This window comes from Podarcis muralis, chromosome 7, assembly GCF_964188315.1.
Source record: "Podarcis muralis chromosome 7, rPodMur119.hap1.1, whole genome shotgun sequence".
NCBI classification, from domain to species: domain Eukaryota; kingdom Metazoa; phylum Chordata; class Lepidosauria; order Squamata; family Lacertidae; genus Podarcis; species Podarcis muralis.
In genome coordinates this window covers 42,607,702-42,625,761 of record NC_135661.1, presented here as the reverse complement: position 1 = coordinate 42,625,761, position 18,060 = coordinate 42,607,702, and the positions used below count along the sequence as shown (strand labels likewise).

The following is an 18,060-nucleotide window of genomic DNA, read 5'->3' as shown; positions in this document are numbered from 1 at the left end:
TTTGTGGCCAGCCAGGAGCAGAAATGCTGAATCAGCAGATTGGAGAGAATCATCCGGCCCCCCTTTTTTTAAAAAGACCCAGGCACGTGGACGTGTCTTCAGTGACACACTTCTCTCCCACCCCCAAGATATATTTTGCTTGCGCACTCTCTCTCTCTGAAGTTAGGAATGTTTCTTTTCTTGCAGCATCAGCAAAAGTGTGTGCGCGTGTGTGTAAATGAGGGGGGGGGAGAGTTGTGTGTGTGGTGCATGTGTGTGCGTTTTATCAAGCCGTGAGCACTCTGCTCCTTGGAGTGATAAGCTCTAAACCGACCAAGACTGTCAGTCTGAGTTGGAGGGTTTAGAAATATTGGGACGAATAATTAGATTTCATATCGTTACTGCTGCAGCCATCGAAGGATCAGGCAGATTAATTTTTCTTCTCTCTCTCTCTCTCTCTCTCTCTCTCTCTCTTTTTCCCTCCTCTGCTCATTAATATTCATTAGCGGCACATGAAGGCAGAGAGGAGCCGAGGCAAAGTTGGGGGGGGGGGAGAGAATGAGGAAGGCCAGCGCTGCTGCTCATCTCAAAGAAAGTGTCTCTCTGCCCAGGGCATGGCTGTAAACCCTGTGGGTCCTCCAGGTGTGGTCCAGGCCAGCTCCCATCATCTCTGACGATTGGCCGTGGGGCTGCTGGGATCTGGAGGCCAGGCACACCACAGCTTCCCAAATCCTGACCCAGAGCCGTCTCTTCCTCCAGCCACACTCCCTCCAGCCTTTCCTGAGCCTTTTCTCATTGCACGCTATCCTTTGTAAGGCACAGCAGTTAGAGTTAAGCACAGTATTCCAAGTATAGTCACACCATCTTTGTTTTTGCACCTCTGTTCCTGAGATGGAGCACCCATATGTACCTAATGCTGGATTTAGGGCACTGGAGATGCACATGTTCCATGAATTATTAGCCTGGGGAGTGTTTTTTCACTTCTTCTTTCGCCAGAGGCAGTGTGGATGCTGAATTGACAGGACAGAGTGCTTTGCACTAACCTGCCGCCTTTTAAAGAGGGGGAGGTAGATCTGTGGGTCACCTGAAGGGGGTGTCGTCAATTTGTTTTATTTTTTATTTATTGCATGCTGGCAAGCATAAATGTGAGCGAGGCAATTTGCATTCATTAGAGCGTGTGTCTGCCCTGGAAGGTCTCATGAAAAAAACCTCCCTAGGCTTCTTCCGGACACACCTCTTTTGTTGCTGTATCAGTCAGAGGTTGTACTCAGGGCAACCCTGTTTAGCTCTGAGGCCTTGCCATTCTTGATTCACCAGATCTTTTGACTCTCACAAGCCTCCTTTGGGCTGGGACTAGCCCCACGATCAGTCTCATACGCACGAAAGTGAATGGTTCGTCATTTTCTTCTTGGGCTCAGGGAACACCTTTTACGTTGGGATCAGGGGAGAGAGGGCTCAGACCAGACACCTGTCAAATCTAGCCAGTGCTTACAAGTGCCACTTCTTTCATGGGGTGGAAAGAAGCCTCACGTGGCAGTTGGGCTTCTTGTCATGGCTTTGGGCCTTGTGGCTGGCTTGGCCTGCCCCCAAAACAGGGTGCTCTTCCCATCTCTGCTGACCATCTGTGGCCGCATCAGCAACACAAGGATTGTTCGCCCGGCCCGGGACGCCGCCGAGGCCCTTCCTCTTGTCTCCCCCAAGCAGCGTGAGGCTGCTCCAGCCCCGTCCCATCCCTCCTGCTTCCCTCCCTCCCTCCCTCCCTCCCCCAATCTCTTTTCCTCTCTCTGCATGGCTGAGGTTAGGGGTGAAGTGGCTGTTTCCTCCCCAGCCGGTGATGGTCGGCCCTCAGGTTAAGAAGAAGAGGAAATAACAAGCTTGTTGTGTTCGCAGTCACGCTCCGCCAGCCGTTGGCCGTGCCACGGGGTTGCCCAGGCAGCAAGCAGTGGGCTCAGTTTCCCCATGGAGGGGTGGGCTATCCAGAGGCGGAGGCCTCTCTGTAGGAGGCTTGCTGGGACCCCTTTGTTAGTGCTACCCTGTGAGGAGTTAAGCCTGGGCTTTCTTTCTGGGAGACCCAAGGATGGCAGACTGACCGGTGTGTGTGAGAGAGAGCGAGGGAGGAGATGGGAGCAAAGTGGTGTTCCCCAGTTGTGTACTCAACCAGGCATGCAGCCGCTACGATCTAGATGCACCACATTCACACCATACTTTTAAATCACTGTGATGCCACTTTAAACAACCAAAGAATTCTGGGAGCTGCAGTTTGTTAAGGGTGCTGAGAGTTGTCAAGAGGCCACTATTCCCTTCACAGAGTTCTCTGCAAAGAGGAATTGACTGTTAAACCACTCTGAGAATTGCAGCTCTGTGAGGGGAAGCTCTATGATACCACTTTAAACAGTCATGGCTTCCCCCAAAGAATTCTGGGTGCTGTAGTTTGTTAAAGGTGCTGAGTGTTGTTAGGGGATTCCCAATCCCCTCACAGAGTTACAGTTCCCAGCGTGGTTTAACAATCAATCCCTCTTCTCATAGGGAACTCTGACAGTTGTAGTTCTAGGAAGCCAACAGGGGCCTCATAACACCCTTAACAGACTACAGCTCCCAGAATTCTTTGGGGGAAGCCATCTCTGTTTAACATGGTATCACAGTTCTTTAAATGCATGTTGTGAATGTGGCCTTGGCCTTGTCATCTTTGACCTAGATTTGGCTGTGATTGTCTGTTCCCTCCCTTGCTACGTGACCAAACTGATCTTGCCACTAGGCCAGTGAAAGGATGAATCAGCTGCTTGGAGGTCGGCCATCTCTGGATGGAAGCAGCCATACAGACATATACCACTCATCATCCATGCACATTGTGCTTCCTTTCCCTATCCTCATGACTCCTCGTGGGAGGAAAGGCTCCTTGCACATGTTCATGTTCATGTTCATGCACATGTTCAGGGTTCATGTGCCACATGTTGGGCTGGAGCATATGGGAAGGGTGGGACACTTCAGGGCCTGGGACCATATGCGCCCCCCCATCCTTCTCCAACTGGCCCTCAGAACTTTGCAGGCTACACCGGAAGCATTTTTCCCTGACTGAAATGTGCCTTTGCTCCCTGGTAATACCTCTTGTTTGTCTGCATGGAGGATAAAGAGGGATGGGTGTAGGAACTAGCCTATTGTACAAAGGTCAAATTTACATTTGTTGTTCCACTCACTTTTGCCTCTGGAACCTCCCATCACTGGCATGTGGCCCCTGGAAGGTTGTCTATTCAACCTCTTCCCCCCCCCCCCCCCCGCCGCCGCCGCCCCCATTTATGAAACTTATGCAAGTGTCTATTTTAGAGGAATTAGCTCGCTGAGACGTTCACACAGGACATTTCAATGGCCGGTGTGTGACATCTGTTCTTGAGTTGTAGCCCAAAATATTTGGAGGGCCCCTGGTTGACAAAGGGTGCTCTGTAGATACACACACTCCACACAATGTGGAACCAGGGTAACAGCTGAAGTGAAGAAACCACAATGTGCTGGTGAGGGTCCAGTTGTGTAAGTGACACATATGTTGTTGTTTTTTATATTTCTGTCTCTAGCCAAACCCACCCGTGACCCTGGTGCTGGAAGATGACAACTGCTGGCTGTTGAAGCTGCCCTTGGTTTCTGGAGAAGGCAATACCAACTCCGTGATCTACAAGAAGGGTAAGTATTTGGACAATGGCCTCTTGGCACCTGGCAGTTGGAGGTGCCAAGTTGGAGGCATTTGATCTGTAGTGTTTTCTCAAAACAAGAACAGGGTTGCTTAACAGAGCCAGATTTTTTTTTTATTGGCACTTAAGGGCAGAGTTGGATTCCTAAGGGTTTTCTTAAGCCACAACCTAGTCTTTCTGTAATTGGTCCATTCTCTGGGCAGAGGGATGTCCCATCCCGTTTCATCTTCTCTGAACATCTTCATCTCCTCTCTCCAGTTTCCCTTTGATTAAGCCACACTTCGGCCAACCCTCAGCCCCTGTCTGCAATATGAGGATAATCAAACTAGCCCACCTTAGAGGGTTGTTGTGCATATTACAACATAACAGTGCAGATTACAACACAGTAGTGTGTGTGTGTGTGTGTGTGTGTGTGTGTGTGTGTGTGTGTGTAGCACTTTGAGCTCACAAAAGCACTCTGTAAATGCTCAGGGTGATGGTGATGATTATCGCAACATATACAACACCATTAGCGTACGTAACTGCCCTTCAGATTATCATAGGCAACAAATTGGCCTCTGCCCTCTAAGATAAACAATATGGAAAATAGCAGAGGAAAGGAGAGACGAAAATAACAAGGAATGAAGGTGGGCAAATTACAGTAGCATGTACCCAAAATATAACTACTGTTGGGCCTGAGGGTTTGACAGTTAAACCAAAGCCCACCTGGGGGGAAATGGGTTTGGAGACAGATTTCAAGAGAAAGACATGAAGGCAGGCAGATGTGGTACTGTGGAAACATTTAGGGAGAGTGTTCCAGCCATAGGGGAGGCCCAGGATAATAGGCAAGGGACCTTCAGGTGGCTGAGAGTAAAAAGAAAAAAAAGATTAAGATGGCATAGCTATGGGCAGCAGAGTGGCAAACAGGGAGGGAGAAGGAAATGGTTAATGCTAGCTTTTGACAAGCCATGGGCTGATGCTGCCACCTCTGGGTGGCTTTGTGTATTGCATGCATCAGCTGCTACAACATTATTCTTATTTATTCAGTTTATTTGGTCCCACTTACCGGTACATCCTATCCTTTTGCCTCCGAGGGGACTCAGAGTAACTGTTTAGCTGCAGCCTAACCCTGCAAGGTACATTAGGCTGAGATAGTGATTTGTAAAAGGCCACTTAATGAACTGTGTATGGATTTGAACCTCAGTTTTTCTCACTTTCAGGTTTTAATTGAGAATTTATTTCTCTGGTACTCCGATCTATGTGTACCAATAGCCATGATGCAGTGTTAAGTACCCAAACAGGGTTTTTTTTTCTGGGGGGAAAAAAGATCCTGGAACAAACAAAACAAAAGAAGGAAACTGCTTCTTACTGTCACTCGGCTGCCTTTTCATCCTGGCCAGTGTTAACATATCCCATGGCATTTTCCAAACAATATCTAAGCTAAGCAAAGAGCCTTAACTGCCTACCCAACAAGCATGGCTTTCTTTTGGGACACTTTACTCCTCTGAGGATACACTGGAATTTAGCTCAGGGTAGAAAATGTGTCCCCCCCCCCCCCCAACCAATTGTCTTATGCTTTTCATGGGGTTATTCAGAAGTAGGCATGAAGGAGAAATTTGATTCAGTTCACATTTAAAAGCCAACCTACCAAATTCACACTTTCTGAAACAATACGTGAATGAAAACTCAGCAAACTCTTCAAAATTCACACTTCTCCGAATTCTGCATTGCAATTCTCCAGCAACAGGCATACATTAGAGTACAATGCACATATTATGGTAAACTAAGAAGTTGGAAGTAGGGAGAGAGAGTGCTGCGAGTGGAGAGCTGTCCTTTTTCCATCCTTGGGACCCCCTCCCAGGAAACTCACCCAACTTTCTGCTCCCTGGAAGTGGGTGAGTGCAGCGGAGGTGATTAACTGCTGAACAGGACAGACCTCTTAGGAAGCTCCACCCATTTTGGTGCCTGCCCATGAAAGCAAGCCTGGAGTGAGAGGCTAGGATGATGCCAGCAGTTTCCAGGAAGAACCCTCTTCTTTGTCAAATTATGTGGGTGATCTGTGAGCTTGTTTGGACCCTGAGTGAGAGTCAGAGTGGATGGGTGGAGTCCTGGGTAAGAGCGAGGAGACAGTGTGGGTGTGCCCGATTTATGTTGGTCTATCTTTATTAGCCGTTTGTATTAATGTAACATTTTTGTCATGCTGGCCACATGACCCGGAAGCTGTCTGTGGACCAGTGGCGTAGCGTGGGTTGTCAGCACCTGGGGCAAGGCAAGTAATTTGCGCCCCCTAACCCGTGGATTTGCGCCCCCTAACCCATGGATTTGCCCTAACCCCAGATGTTGCACCCGGTGCGGCCGGCCCCCCCTGCACCCCCCACGCTACGCCACTGCTGTGGACAAACGCTGGCTCCCTCGGCCTATAGAGCGAGATGAGTGTGCAACCCCAGAGTCGTCTGCCACTGGACCTTTACCTTTAACATTTTTGCATATGTAACAGTGTGTATTTTTGTAACATCTGTTGTTTAAGTTGTCTTTGCTGTTGCTGCTTTAGTTTTCTGTACACCGCATGGAGATATTTTAATATTTTAAGTGGTACAGGGATGGTGCAAAGAAAGGAATTAAAAAAGGATATAGCAGTTTAAAAAAACAGCATGCAAATATGCATTATATCAGTGGAAACTACTTTGTGATAATGTGTATATTAAGAGAAATCAGCTCTAAAATGTTGATGATGATCTACATGAGGACTTAAAAAAAAGAAGAAATAAAATAAATTGCAAGTGTGGAGACCTGAACTGAATACTTGGGAAATGAGAAACTGAAAGAAACCCAAATGTGACCATTCTTACTGAGAAGTGGCTAATCTAATTTAATGGTCTTTCTCCCCACCCATTGTCATATCTGCAGATGATTCTATCTGGTGCAAAACCACCAAAGCCATCTCAGAAGGAGACGCACTGAGCGCGTTTGTCATGGCTGAGCCAATGGGGATTCCCAACCACACCGTGAAGACTGAGCCTGAGGGGCCTTCTTACCCAGCAGCACTGGCCCCTGAAATCCAGCTTCTGCCACAGCAAGCGGGCATGGCAGCCATCTTGGCCACAGCGGTTGTGAACAGTAAGTACCCAGGATATGGCCCATGCTTCTTATGCCCCCTGGATCCCAAATTTAGGGCACCTCCAGATGGTCATTATTGTGTGGAAGGGCAAAACGGACATTGAGGTTTGGCTCAATTAAAGAGGATGAAAGTGCTTTGTCCCCCTAGCACAATTAATGCACTCACTTGAATTTTAAGCCAGCAATGTGTACATAGCCCAAGTTTTGTACAGTAATACCTCCACGAACGTCTGCCTCGCCCAGTGTCCATTCCGGTGAACATCCGCAGCAAACCCAGAAGTACCGGAATGGGTTACTTCTGGATATGCCGCTCACGCATGCACAGAAGTGCTAAATTGTGCTTCACGCTTGCGCAGAAGTGCAAACCGCTCAATGCGCAGATGCAGCACTTTGCCCTGCGTCCTTTTTTGGCTAGCGGCCAGGGCTCCGGAACAGATCCCGGTCGCAAAACAAGGTACGACTAAAGAGAGGTTGAAGGAGTTGCTAATATTTAGCCTGGGAAAGAGGCAGCACAGAGGTGATTATATCTGAAGGGCTGTCACACAGAGGATTGAGCAAATTTCTTTTCTGCCACTCCAGAAGGCAGGGCCCAAGTGGACAGATTCATACTAAATGATCTCAAAGACATCTGGTTGGACATTGTGGGGACAGGATGCTGGACTTGATTGGCTACTGGCCTGATCCCATAGGTCTCTTCTGATGTTCCTTATTAGAAGGAATTTCTGGAGGCTACTATCTGTTCAATAGCAGGCGAGACTGTCACCTTGGGAGGTGGTGGACTCCCCTTCATTTGATGCTGGAGTTAAGGAATCTAGATGGATATAGCTGGTGCTTCCTTTATTTTATTTTCTCCCTCCCTCTCCCCGACTTTCTCCCTTCTGTCCAGAGGACGTCTTTCCCTGCAAGGACTGCGGAATTTGGTACCGGAGCGAGAGGAACTTGCAGGCCCATCTGATGTACTATTGTGCCAGCCGCCAGAACGCCACGTCTCCCACGGTGGATGAAAAGCCCAAGGAGGCCTATCCGAATGAGCGCATCTGCCCTTTCCCCCAGTGCAAGAAGAGCTGCCCCAGCGCCAGTTCCTTGGAGATACACATGCGGAGCCACAGTGGTACGAGGGTGCTGCCTCTGTCCTTCTGGGATGGGGGAGGCTGGTGGCTTTGGGCTTGTTGGAGGAATGAGGAGGAGGTGTTAAAGAAGACTGAACTAATTGGATTGCAGGAAAAGGGCAGCATTTCATAAGGTGGGGGGGGGTGTTGTGTGAGTGAGAGAAACAGAGACAAAGAGTGAAGGCATGCAAAAGACACAGCAAAGTTTAGAGCAAAGGTAGCTAACCTCCTGCCCTCCAGATGCTGTGGGGATTTGGGTTGGCAAAGCATTTTGGCAGGGGGTGCTTTTCAGCTACATCCCAGAAACGTTGCAGAAGATCCTGATATGTTTCTCTGGGAATACGGTAGTCTACTAAAGTGTTGGGAATCTTAGGTGATGTTGTAGCAGAAGTTACCCTCAGTTCAAGTCACCACACAGAGGCAGCTTAAGGTCCCAAATTTTTACTGCAGCAGAAGATAAGGCTTCAGTTCCAGATGTTGATATGTGCATACAGTTTGTAGTCTTTGCAGATACAGATACATACATACAAGTAACTCCAGCCATTTGAAGCATAACAGACTCTGACTCACTTCTCAAGACTGACCCTGACACACAGCACAAGACCCACTCACTGACTGATGAGCTGACACACCTTAATCACTTACATAGACAGCACTGGGCTGTTGATATAGCAGCTGGCTTGGCTGGCTATACATGAGGCTATTTGTGCCCCTGAAAAAAGTAACTCCTTCCTCCATGTCCAGTTTCTCCAACATAAAGGGCACTGAAATGCTCTGGGCCCTTCCCTGCTGTTTGGGTGATAGAACAAGTCTTGTGGTCACCTTTCTCATGCTGTTGTCTCCTTCTGGCTTCTCTTTCAGGAGAGAGGCCATTTGTGTGCCTTATCTGCCACTCTGCCTTCACCACAAAAGCCAACTGTGAGCGTCACCTGAAGGTCCACACAGACACACTGAACGGTAATCCCCAATCAATATTGGAGTGAGAGATCCAGCTCACAAGCAGTGCTCCGTAGAGGTAGACCACTGGCAGTACTGCTTAGTTAGAGCACTGTTTGGTTTCAATGGGGACAGGCTTTTTAGAAGTGGTTCAAACAAAAAAGTGAGATGGTCCCCATCCCAGAGTAGCTTATCCTATGTTAGCCAGTGTGGTGTCATGGTTATAGTGTGTTGGACCTAGAATCTGGGAGGCTGGGGTGCACATAGACATGAAGTTCACTGGGTGACCCTGGTCGGTGCGCACCGACCCCTCTCGCTCTCCAGGCTTCAGGAGAGCCCCACCGCCAGCCCCGCAAACTCGGGGGACAGCGGGAGAGGCGCAGCGTGCCTTTCCCACTGTCCCCCGACTTGGTTAGAAGGCTGGCGGTGGGGAGAAGCCTGCTCCTCCCCATCGCCAGCCCCGCAAACTCGGGGGACAGCGGGAGGCGCAGTGCGCCTTTCCCGCTGTCCCCCGACTGGGTTAGAAGGCTGGCGGAGGGCTTTCCCCCCTCCAGCCCAGCAAGCTCCCAGAGCGATGCCAAAGCTGCATGCAGCTTCGGCATGGCTCTGGGTCCCGTTCTGGGGGCTGGGGGAGGGGGAAGCCCCTCCTCCAGCCCTGCAAGCTCCCAGAGCGATTTCAAAGCTGCACGCAGCTTCGGCATGGCTCTGGGTCCCGTTCTGGGGGCTGGGGGAGGAGGAAGCTCCGCTTTCCCCTCCTGCAGCCCCGCAAGCTCCCAAAGCGATGCCAAAGCTGCACGCAGCTTCGGCATCGCTCTGGGTCCTGTTCTGGGGACTGGCATCGGGGGAAATCCGAGCTTCCCCCGCCCCAGCCCCGCACCTGGGGAAAAAAAAAATTTCCCCCTTTATTTCACCCCCCAAAATCTAGGTGCGTTTCCTATAGGGCGAAAATTACGGTAAATTTTTATACCGCCCTTCATCCAAGGATCACAGGGCAGTTTACAATATAGAAACACAAAAATGCATAACAAAAACAATACCCCTGGATCCAACCACAGTTGAAAAGGCCATGGATTGTTTAATTAGCCAAAGGCCTGGGACAAGAGGAATGTTTTTGCCTGGTGCCTAAGGATAAGTATTGAAAGTGTCGGGGTGAGCCTCCCTGGGGAGAACATTCCACAAACAGGAAGCCATCTTGAGCTCCTTGGAGGGAAAGGTGGGATATAAATGAAATAAATAGACACAAAACTGCTGGTCCTCCTGCCCGCTCAACAATCCAGTGGCAACTCATGATGGCATTATACCACCTTGAGGATCAGAGACAGTATGGGTGGTATTCAGCTCAGTTTTACTCAGAGGAGACGTATGAGAACTAATGGACTGATCCCATAGGTCTGTTTTGAGTAAGACATAGTTGAAAACCACCCAGTAACTCTGAGCACCAGCAGCTGGGAATCGCAAGTGGGAAGAGTTGCTGTTGCACTCTGGTTTTGCTTCTGAGCCCCCCAGAAGAGGCATCTGAATGGCCACTGTGAGAACAAGATGCTAGACTAGATGGGCTGGGCGTGGTCTTAGGTGGCCTTGTTCTGCATGTAGTGTAGCAGAGCTGTCTGGAGGTCCTCCTCTTTGCAGTCAACAGTGCTTCCCACCATCAGCTGGCCTCGCACCCTTGCTCACCCACTTCACACTCAAAACCCAACAAAATATTAGGCCATGGTTCAGTGGTATAGCACCAGTTCTGCATTCAGAAGGTCCCTGGGTTCATCCCAAGCATTTTCCATTAGGGAAGCAGTTGAGTATCAGGGCTCAGAAAGGACCCCTCTCTGAGACCTGGGAGAGCTGCTGCCAGTCAGAGTGGATGGCACTGGATTTAGGTGGGCTGGTAGGCGGTCTCAGCCTGAAGGCAGCTTCATACATCTTGATTTCTTAGCGCTCTCCCTTGTTTCTACAGGCGTCTGCCACAGCTGCGGATTCATCTCCACCACCAGAGACATTCTCTACAGTCACCTGGTCACAAATCATATGATCTGCCAGCCAGGTTCCAAGGGGGAGGTCTACGCCCAAAGCACCACCATTGCTGCCCCGGCCACCAAGCCCCTGGCCCCAGGTAAGTCAGACACGTGACATGGTGTGGTTTGGGTCTAGAACTAGGATCAGGAAGCGATCAGGTTTAAATCCCAGCTAGGCCAGCCTCACAGGGTGGTTATGAGGATAAAATGAGAAAGAGCTATGCACACCACCTTGAGCTTTTTACAGTGGAGGTGGGATAGAATGTTTATGTTGTGGTTCTTACCATCATCATCATATTAATAATTATTGTTTTAATTAATAATTACCGTATTTTTCGCCCTATAGGACGCACCTAGTTTTCAGGGGGGGAAATCAAGGGGGAAAATATGATCCCCCCCCGCAGCTCTGGAAGCAGTGGACAGGCTGCACGCAGCCTGTGCGCTACCAGGACCTCCTCGGGGAAAAGCCCCCAAGAGCGGTGCGCTCTTTAAAGGGTGCGCGGCTCCTGCTGGCTTTTCTAGGAGGTGGGGGAATTCCCCCCCTCTGGGAAAAGCCAGCAGGAGCCCCTTTAAAGAGTGTGCAGCTTTTGCCTGTTTTTGCGGGAGGTGGGGGAATTCCCCCATCTCCCGCAAAAGCCCAAAGGAGGGTTGCAGAGTAGCGGGAAGGCGTCGCGCCCCTTCCCGCTGCCCCCCATCCTCTGGGGCTGGCGATGGGGTAAGCGCTGCTTTCCCCACCGCCAGCCTCAAACCCGGGTTGGAGAGTAGCGGCAAGGCGTCACACGCCTTCCTGCTGCCCCCCATCCTCTGGGGCTGGCAATGGGGAAAGCGCTGCTTTCCCCACCGCCAGCCTCGAAGCCGGGTTGGAGAGTAGCGGCAAGGCGTCGCGCCCCTTCCCGCTGCCCCCCATCCTCTGGGGCTGGCAATGGGGAAAGCGCTGCTTTCCCCACCGCCAGCCTCGAAGCCGGGTTGGAGAGTAGCGGCAAGGCGTCGCGCCCCTTCCCGCTGCCCCCCATCCTCTGGGGCTGGCGATGGGGGAAGGCTGCTTTCCCCACCGCCAGCCTCAAACCCGGGTTGGAGAGTAGCGGCAAGGCGTCGCGCGCCTTCCCGCTGCCCCCCATCCTCTGGGGCTGGCGATGGGGGAAGGCTGCTTTCCCCACTGCCAGCCTCAAACCCGGGTTGGAGAGTAGCGGGAAGGCGTCGCGCGCCTTCCCGCTGCCCCCCATCCTCTGGGGCTGGCGATGGGGGAAGGCTGCTTTCCCCACCGCCAGCCTCAAACCCGGGTTGGAGAGTAGCGGCAAGGCGTCACGCGCCTTCCCGCTGCCCCCCATCCTCTGGGGCTGGCAATGGGGGAAGCGCTGCTTTCCCCCACCACCAGCCTCAAAGAGCAGACTCTCCTGGCTTCAGCGGAAGCAACGCGAAGCCTCCGAAGCGCAGGCTTCGGAGGCTTCGCGTTGCTATCGCTGAAGCCAAGGAGTCTGCATTCGCCCCATAAGACGCACACACATTTCCCCTTCATTTTTGGAGGGGGAAAAAGTGTGTCTTATAGGTCAAAAAATACGGTATTTATTTTTACTTTATTTAATAATAATATTAAGGGGATGGCCTGCCATAAATTGTTTTAAGAAGACAGGAACTTGCAGAGATTTGAGTCAGTTTGGGAGTTGCATCCACAGAGGGGCTTATCTGTGGTGTCACATACACATCCAAGCATTTGTGGAAGAAGCATACTCGGGGAACTAATGATGAGATGAATGCCCCTTGTCAGGCTCAGAAAGCAGAATTGCTTTCCTCTGTGACTTGGAAACGTCCTCAGTTCATTCTGAGTTCGATTCCAAGCTAATTCAGACCTCATTATGGGACTGTGGTAAAGCAACAGGGTTTGAATCTTCCCATTCCCCGCCTGTCTACATGACTTGCTGCCTGGGCCAGAGGAGCAGTGGAAGGGAGGAAATCTCCCTCCCTCTCCCCACTCTTTGGCTACCTAGGAGCTTGGAGCACTGGGCAAAGTAGTTTTCCTAGTGCTATTGGCCAGTAGTGTTGGGAAAAGTACATTTCCCCAAATCCCTTCCTTTCTACTACTGGCCAAGCATTAAGGAAGAAGGTATGTGGCCAGTGTTAGGGAGGAATTGGAGTGGAGCAGGACTTGTTCTTTTCTAGATAGGATTTTAATCTGAGCCCGAGAAGAATCTGGGGGGAATAATTTCCATTTTGCTTCCCAGGCAAGCTTTACAAGCAGCCAGAATCAGTGGATCTCTGAGCCAAAAATTACAAGATTCAGTGACAATGCTACAGCCAGCCACCTCAGGGCTGTGAGGATATGGCCGAGCTACTACCTAAGCACCTCTCCCTTCTCCCTACAGGTCTGAACACGCCGGGCCCAGCCTCCACCTTCAAGTGCAGCTTCTGTGGCTATGTGGCTGACTGCTTGCCCAGCCTCCAACAGCACGTAGTCCTGCACAGCACTGCTGCAGCTGTACTGCCAGGCCTGGAGCCCAAAGCTGCCCAGAGCCAGCTGGACACCCCTGCCAAACTGGCAACACAGGGGGTGATGGCGCCCCCTACGGAGGAAGCGGCAAATGGCTCCCCACCCCAAGAAGGTTTCTCCTCCACACTGGGGGATGGGGTGACAGTAGTGCAGATCAAGGAGGAGCCTGAAGACGAGGGGGAAGCCCTCAAGGGGACCTCCCAGACAGGGGCAACCGCTGGTCCTGAGCTGGAGCCAGACGCCTCCTCTCGCGCATCCTCTCCACATAGCCTGCATTCAGTAAAGGTGAAGTCTGAAATCACCAGCCCCACGCCCGGGTCCAGCCCAGTGCCCAGCGAGCCCGGGTCGAGTACACCTGGTGGCACAATATTTCTCCCCCAGTACATGTTTGGCCACGAGGCTACGGTGGTGCCCCAAGCTTCAGAGATCCTGGCCAAGATGTCGGAGCTGGTGCACAGCCGCCTGAAGCAAGGCCACACCGTGGTGCCCCCTGTCCTCTTCCCAGGCACCCCAGTGCCCAAGGGCGCCACCTGCTTTGAGTGCGAGATCACCTTCAACAACATCAACAACTACTACGTCCACAAGCGGCTGTACTGCTCCAGCCGCCGCTTGGCAGAAGAGAGCCCCCCCGGCCCTCGCAAGCTGAAGGCGGCTCCTTCAGTGCCCCCCAAAGGCCCTCCCACACCTGGAGTCCTCCTCTCGCCCCCACTACCGGGAGACAGCAAGGCCACAATTGAGGGGGAAGCTGGGCCAGGCGCCAGCCCACCCAGTGTCCCAGAGGTCAAGCAAGAGATCAAGGTGGAGGAGAGTGGGGCAAAAACCAGCCCCTCCCCTGAGGCCGATGGGACGGGGCGCATCAGTGAGGACAGCCGGAGCCCTGGGGGCAGCTCCATGGAGGAGCCAGACGATGACCCTAGCCGGACTGTGTGCGAAGCCTGCAACATCCGCTTCAGCCGCCATGAGACGTACATGGTGCACAAGCGCTACTACTGTGCCTCCCGCCACGACCCGCCACTGCGGCGGGCTGGCGCTGCGGGCAAGGTGCCCTTCCTCCCCCAGCCGATCCGTACACGCAAGCGGCGCAAGCTGTACGAAATCCACAATGCCGCCAACCAGCTCAGCGGTGCCCCGGATGCCACCCACCCCGAGGTGCCCCCCGTGGTCCCAGCTCTCATTCCCGTGGTCAAGGCTGCCCCCTCTCCTAGCTCGAGCCCCGACACGGACGGCCCCATTGACCTGAGCAAGAAGCCCCGCCTCCACAGCGGTGCGGAAGTGCTGCCGGCTTCCCTCCTGCCGCTGGCCGACTACCACGAGTGCACGGCCTGCCGCATCAGCTTCCACAGCCTGGACAGCTACCTGGCTCACAAGAAGTACTACTGCCCGGCCACACCCTTGCAGCCTAGCACACTCGAGCAGCTGCAGAAGATCAAAGGGGCCGTCCCAGCTGTGCCGAAACCTCGGGGCAGCCCCGAAGGGCTGAGCGAGGAACCTGAAGCGGCATTAGTCAAAGTAGAGAAGGGGGTCCCTTCTGTGAGCCCTGCAGCACCCCCGGCTGCCTTCCCTGGCCTGGACTCGCTTCCGCAGCGCTACCTGGATGCCAAAGCCCTGCACCTCCCAGGCGCCAAGGTGCCCCTGGTGGTGTGCCCCTACTGCCCGCTCAACGGAGCCATTAAGGGAGACTTGGTGGAGCACTTCCGCAATGCCCACGGCCTATTTGTTGCCAAAACGGTGGCTGGCGCCACGTTGATAGAGGCCACCCGGACGCTGGCGGAGGGCAGCCTGCTCCCGCCGCTGCCCACTGCCTCCCCGCCACAGCCCCTCCCCAGACTGCGCAAGGACAGCTTCAACGGCAAGGAGCCTCCCACTCCTTCCGTCTCCAACGGGAGCCCGCGCCCTACCGTCTCCCCACAGCCCCTTCTCCCCCTCTCCCCTCCTGCCCCCTTGCCCATCTCCCCCTTGCCCGAGGCAACACCCAACGCCCCTCCTGGCTACACGGACAAAAGCATGCAGACCCCACTGGGCAAAGGACCCCCCACCCCTGTGGCCAACGGCAACCACAGGTACTGCCGCCTCTGCAACATCAAGTTCAGCAGCCTGTCGACCTTCATTGCCCACAAGAAGTACTACTGCTCCTCACACGCTGCCGAGCACGTCAAGTAAAGCCTCGTCCAGGCCTGGGTGTTGTTTGGCATCCTGGAATCACAGCCTCTGGCCACTCATGGCTATGGGGGGACGTAGGGCTTGGGAGCAGCCAGTCGTGATGGACTCTCCTGCCGTCGAGAGCGCCCCATGCCCCCTGCTCTGGACCTGGGGAAGGGTTGTTTTTGCACTAGGGCTGTGGAAAGGGGGCAGGTTCTTCCTTAAGGCGCCAGTGGAGCCCTGGAGCGGGGGGCAGCCAAGTTGCACGCAGGGGCTCGGAGGAGCTGAAGGAAGCCATGGGGATGTCTTCCTTACAAAGTGGGTGCCCCAACTCACAGGCTCGGTGTAAACCCTTCCTCTCAATCCCAGCGCTAATAAGAGATCAGGGATCACTCTACCCCACCCACCCTCATTTTTACATCTGGGGGAGTTTGAGGCCAGTTTGCGGGGGGGGGGGGGAGAGATGCACTGCTCTGCCCCTTCTCCAGCCCTGATTGTCTAGAATGAATTGACCTGAAAACAATAACAGTGGCGGCATTTCAGAATGGGCAGCAGCTGCACAGGTGAAATCTTGGGGCAAAGGGCCAGGTTGCCAGCTTCTGAATGGGAGCCTCTCTGCTTTTCTAGTGCATCCCCCAACTCAGCCAACCCCTCTGGAGGCCCAAGTTGCTTCCTATCTCTGCTTTCTATTTCCCCAATGCCTTTCTCCTAAATTTTGGGGATTTTTCTCCACCAGGGGTGTTGGGGAAAGACCTCCCATACCCAGAGAGACCCCCAAGATATACCTGTCTCCTTTTTATTTTTTCAGGGCTTCACTTTAAGCCAGGGCTCCTGGACAAAAGCTTCCCCCCCACATCTCCTATTTCTGCCCCACCATTTTTGCTTTTGGCATATGAAGTCAGAATGCTGAAGCAACTCCTTGAGCATGTACAGAACTGGCTCCCCATCATCCCAAAGGCTTATGAGAGGTGGGAGAGAGCAACTGTCTTCACTTGGTGGTGAAGGAGCTATTCTCTGTGTATGCTCAAGGGAGACCCTGATTTCTTGACATGATGTCTGAAAAAGTTATGGGGTTAAACTGTGGATCAGTGGAAAGCACCAGGCTTTCCATTGCAGAGGCATAGCTTGGGGGGGGCAGGGCACTGGGTGCCACACTGCGGGGGGGGGGGGCAGCACTAGCCTCGAATCTCTCCTGGGAGTGGTGTGGGAGCTTGGGTGCCTGCAGGCTCTGAGCCTGCAAGTGCCTATTGGGTGGAATGCCATACAGGTGACCTTGGGAGCAGCTGGCTGTGCTTCTAGAGCAGTCAATCAAGAGTGAGGCACAGCTCTGCCAACTAGAAGCGCCCCAGGCCCAAATAACACAACTGGGTTTATTTCTACTTCAGTGGGCATTGTGCAAAGAATGGGACTGGACTGCAGTGCACTGACCAGGCAAAAAGCACCTTATGGTCCATCCACACTTGCCCCAGAACTCTTTCCCACTCCTTTTGCCCCTTGACATCTTAGGATAGTGGCCTGAACGCACCAGGTGTTGGATCCATAGGCATTCCTCAGCCAGGTAGCTTGCACCAGATGGTAGGGTGTCCATCCTCTTAAAGCAAAAGCAAAGGAGCTCCCTCACATTGTCTGGTGGTCCCTTTCTGCAGAGGCAATGGGGTGTAGGAGGGAGGGTTCCCCCGCCTCTGGGTGTGCATTTCTCCCTTTCCCTTCCCAAATTGTCGTCCGGTGGGTTTATGTAGAATCGATGTGGACTGGAACTGAATTGCAAACAAGAGAGCACTGAAGAGAGAAGGCAAGGCCTCTCTGCTTGGGAACTGTGTGTATAAGTGTGTACATAAATAAATGTCTACTAAATCTGTGCCTCCGGTTTCCATTGGTGTGGATGCGCCTGGATACATGTGAAAAGGGGCCCTTTTGCCAGAGGATTTGAAGTCCTGGCTGCTGATGAATGGAATCAGATAGTCGGGGGGGGGGGGATGATCACAGAGCCATTTTTTGCAATTGTGATGTTTCATTTGCTTCCATTTATTGCTTAAACTCCACTTTTCCTTCCTAAGGGAAGCCCAGAAACCAGCTCAATTGGTACAAAACCTCAGCGTAATAAATATAGCAAATCTCAAATTATAAAATAAGTCAACAAAGCCACCTTCATGTCAACACAATATGAAATCTGTAAGAATTAATTCAGTAACAGCAAAGCCTTTCTTCTGGCCTTGATGTCCACACCCCATGTCCCCATTTCATTTGTATAACGATGGAAGATGTTTCTCTGTGGCACAGTCCCATGCCGCTGCTTCTGAATATTCTCCCAGCCTTCTGATCCACACATTATGGATCAGGCGCCTGATTGGGCCTCTCCCCAGGACACCCTAGAGTGAAGGTGTCTAACCTGTTGCCCTGCAGATGTTGAACTCCAACTCCCCATCCGCTTCAGACATCATGTCCAACGGCTCAAGGGTATGGGAATTGCAGTTCAGCAACATGTGGAGGGCCACAGGTTCAAGCCCCCCCCCCCCGGTGCTTCTACATCTGCCCCTAGCCTCTCTAACCTTCCTGCTGCTGTCATAGCTACTATTTGTATTTTGCCTGTTTATGGGCTTTGCACAAAGATTGGCTGGCCAAAGGACACA

The 18,060-nt window shown here is 52.5% G+C and overlaps 1 protein-coding gene across 6 annotated transcripts in view; it reads left to right on the top strand.

Moving 5' to 3' along the window:
* ZFPM1 (zinc finger protein, FOG family member 1) overlaps positions 1-17,284 on the top strand; it is a 131,071-nt gene extending 113,787 nt beyond the window's left edge. For 5 of the 6 annotated variants that reach the window (XM_077931608.1, XM_028739954.2, XM_077931609.1 and 2 more), the window contains 6 exons: positions 3,546-3,651; positions 6,546-6,755; positions 7,642-7,866; positions 8,726-8,821; positions 10,749-10,904; positions 13,167-17,284. In XM_077931608.1, the coding sequence (XP_077787734.1) occupies positions 3,546-3,651; positions 6,546-6,755; positions 7,642-7,866; positions 8,726-8,821; positions 10,749-10,904; positions 13,167-15,451 (3,078 nt within the window). In that variant the 3' untranslated portion in view covers positions 15,452-17,284. The remainder of the gene's footprint in view (positions 1-3,545; positions 3,652-6,545; positions 6,756-7,641; positions 7,867-8,725; positions 8,822-10,748; positions 10,905-13,166) is intronic. The other variant, XM_077931607.1, reaches the window with a different exon arrangement.
* The last annotated feature ends 776 nt before the right edge of the window (positions 17,285-18,060 follow it).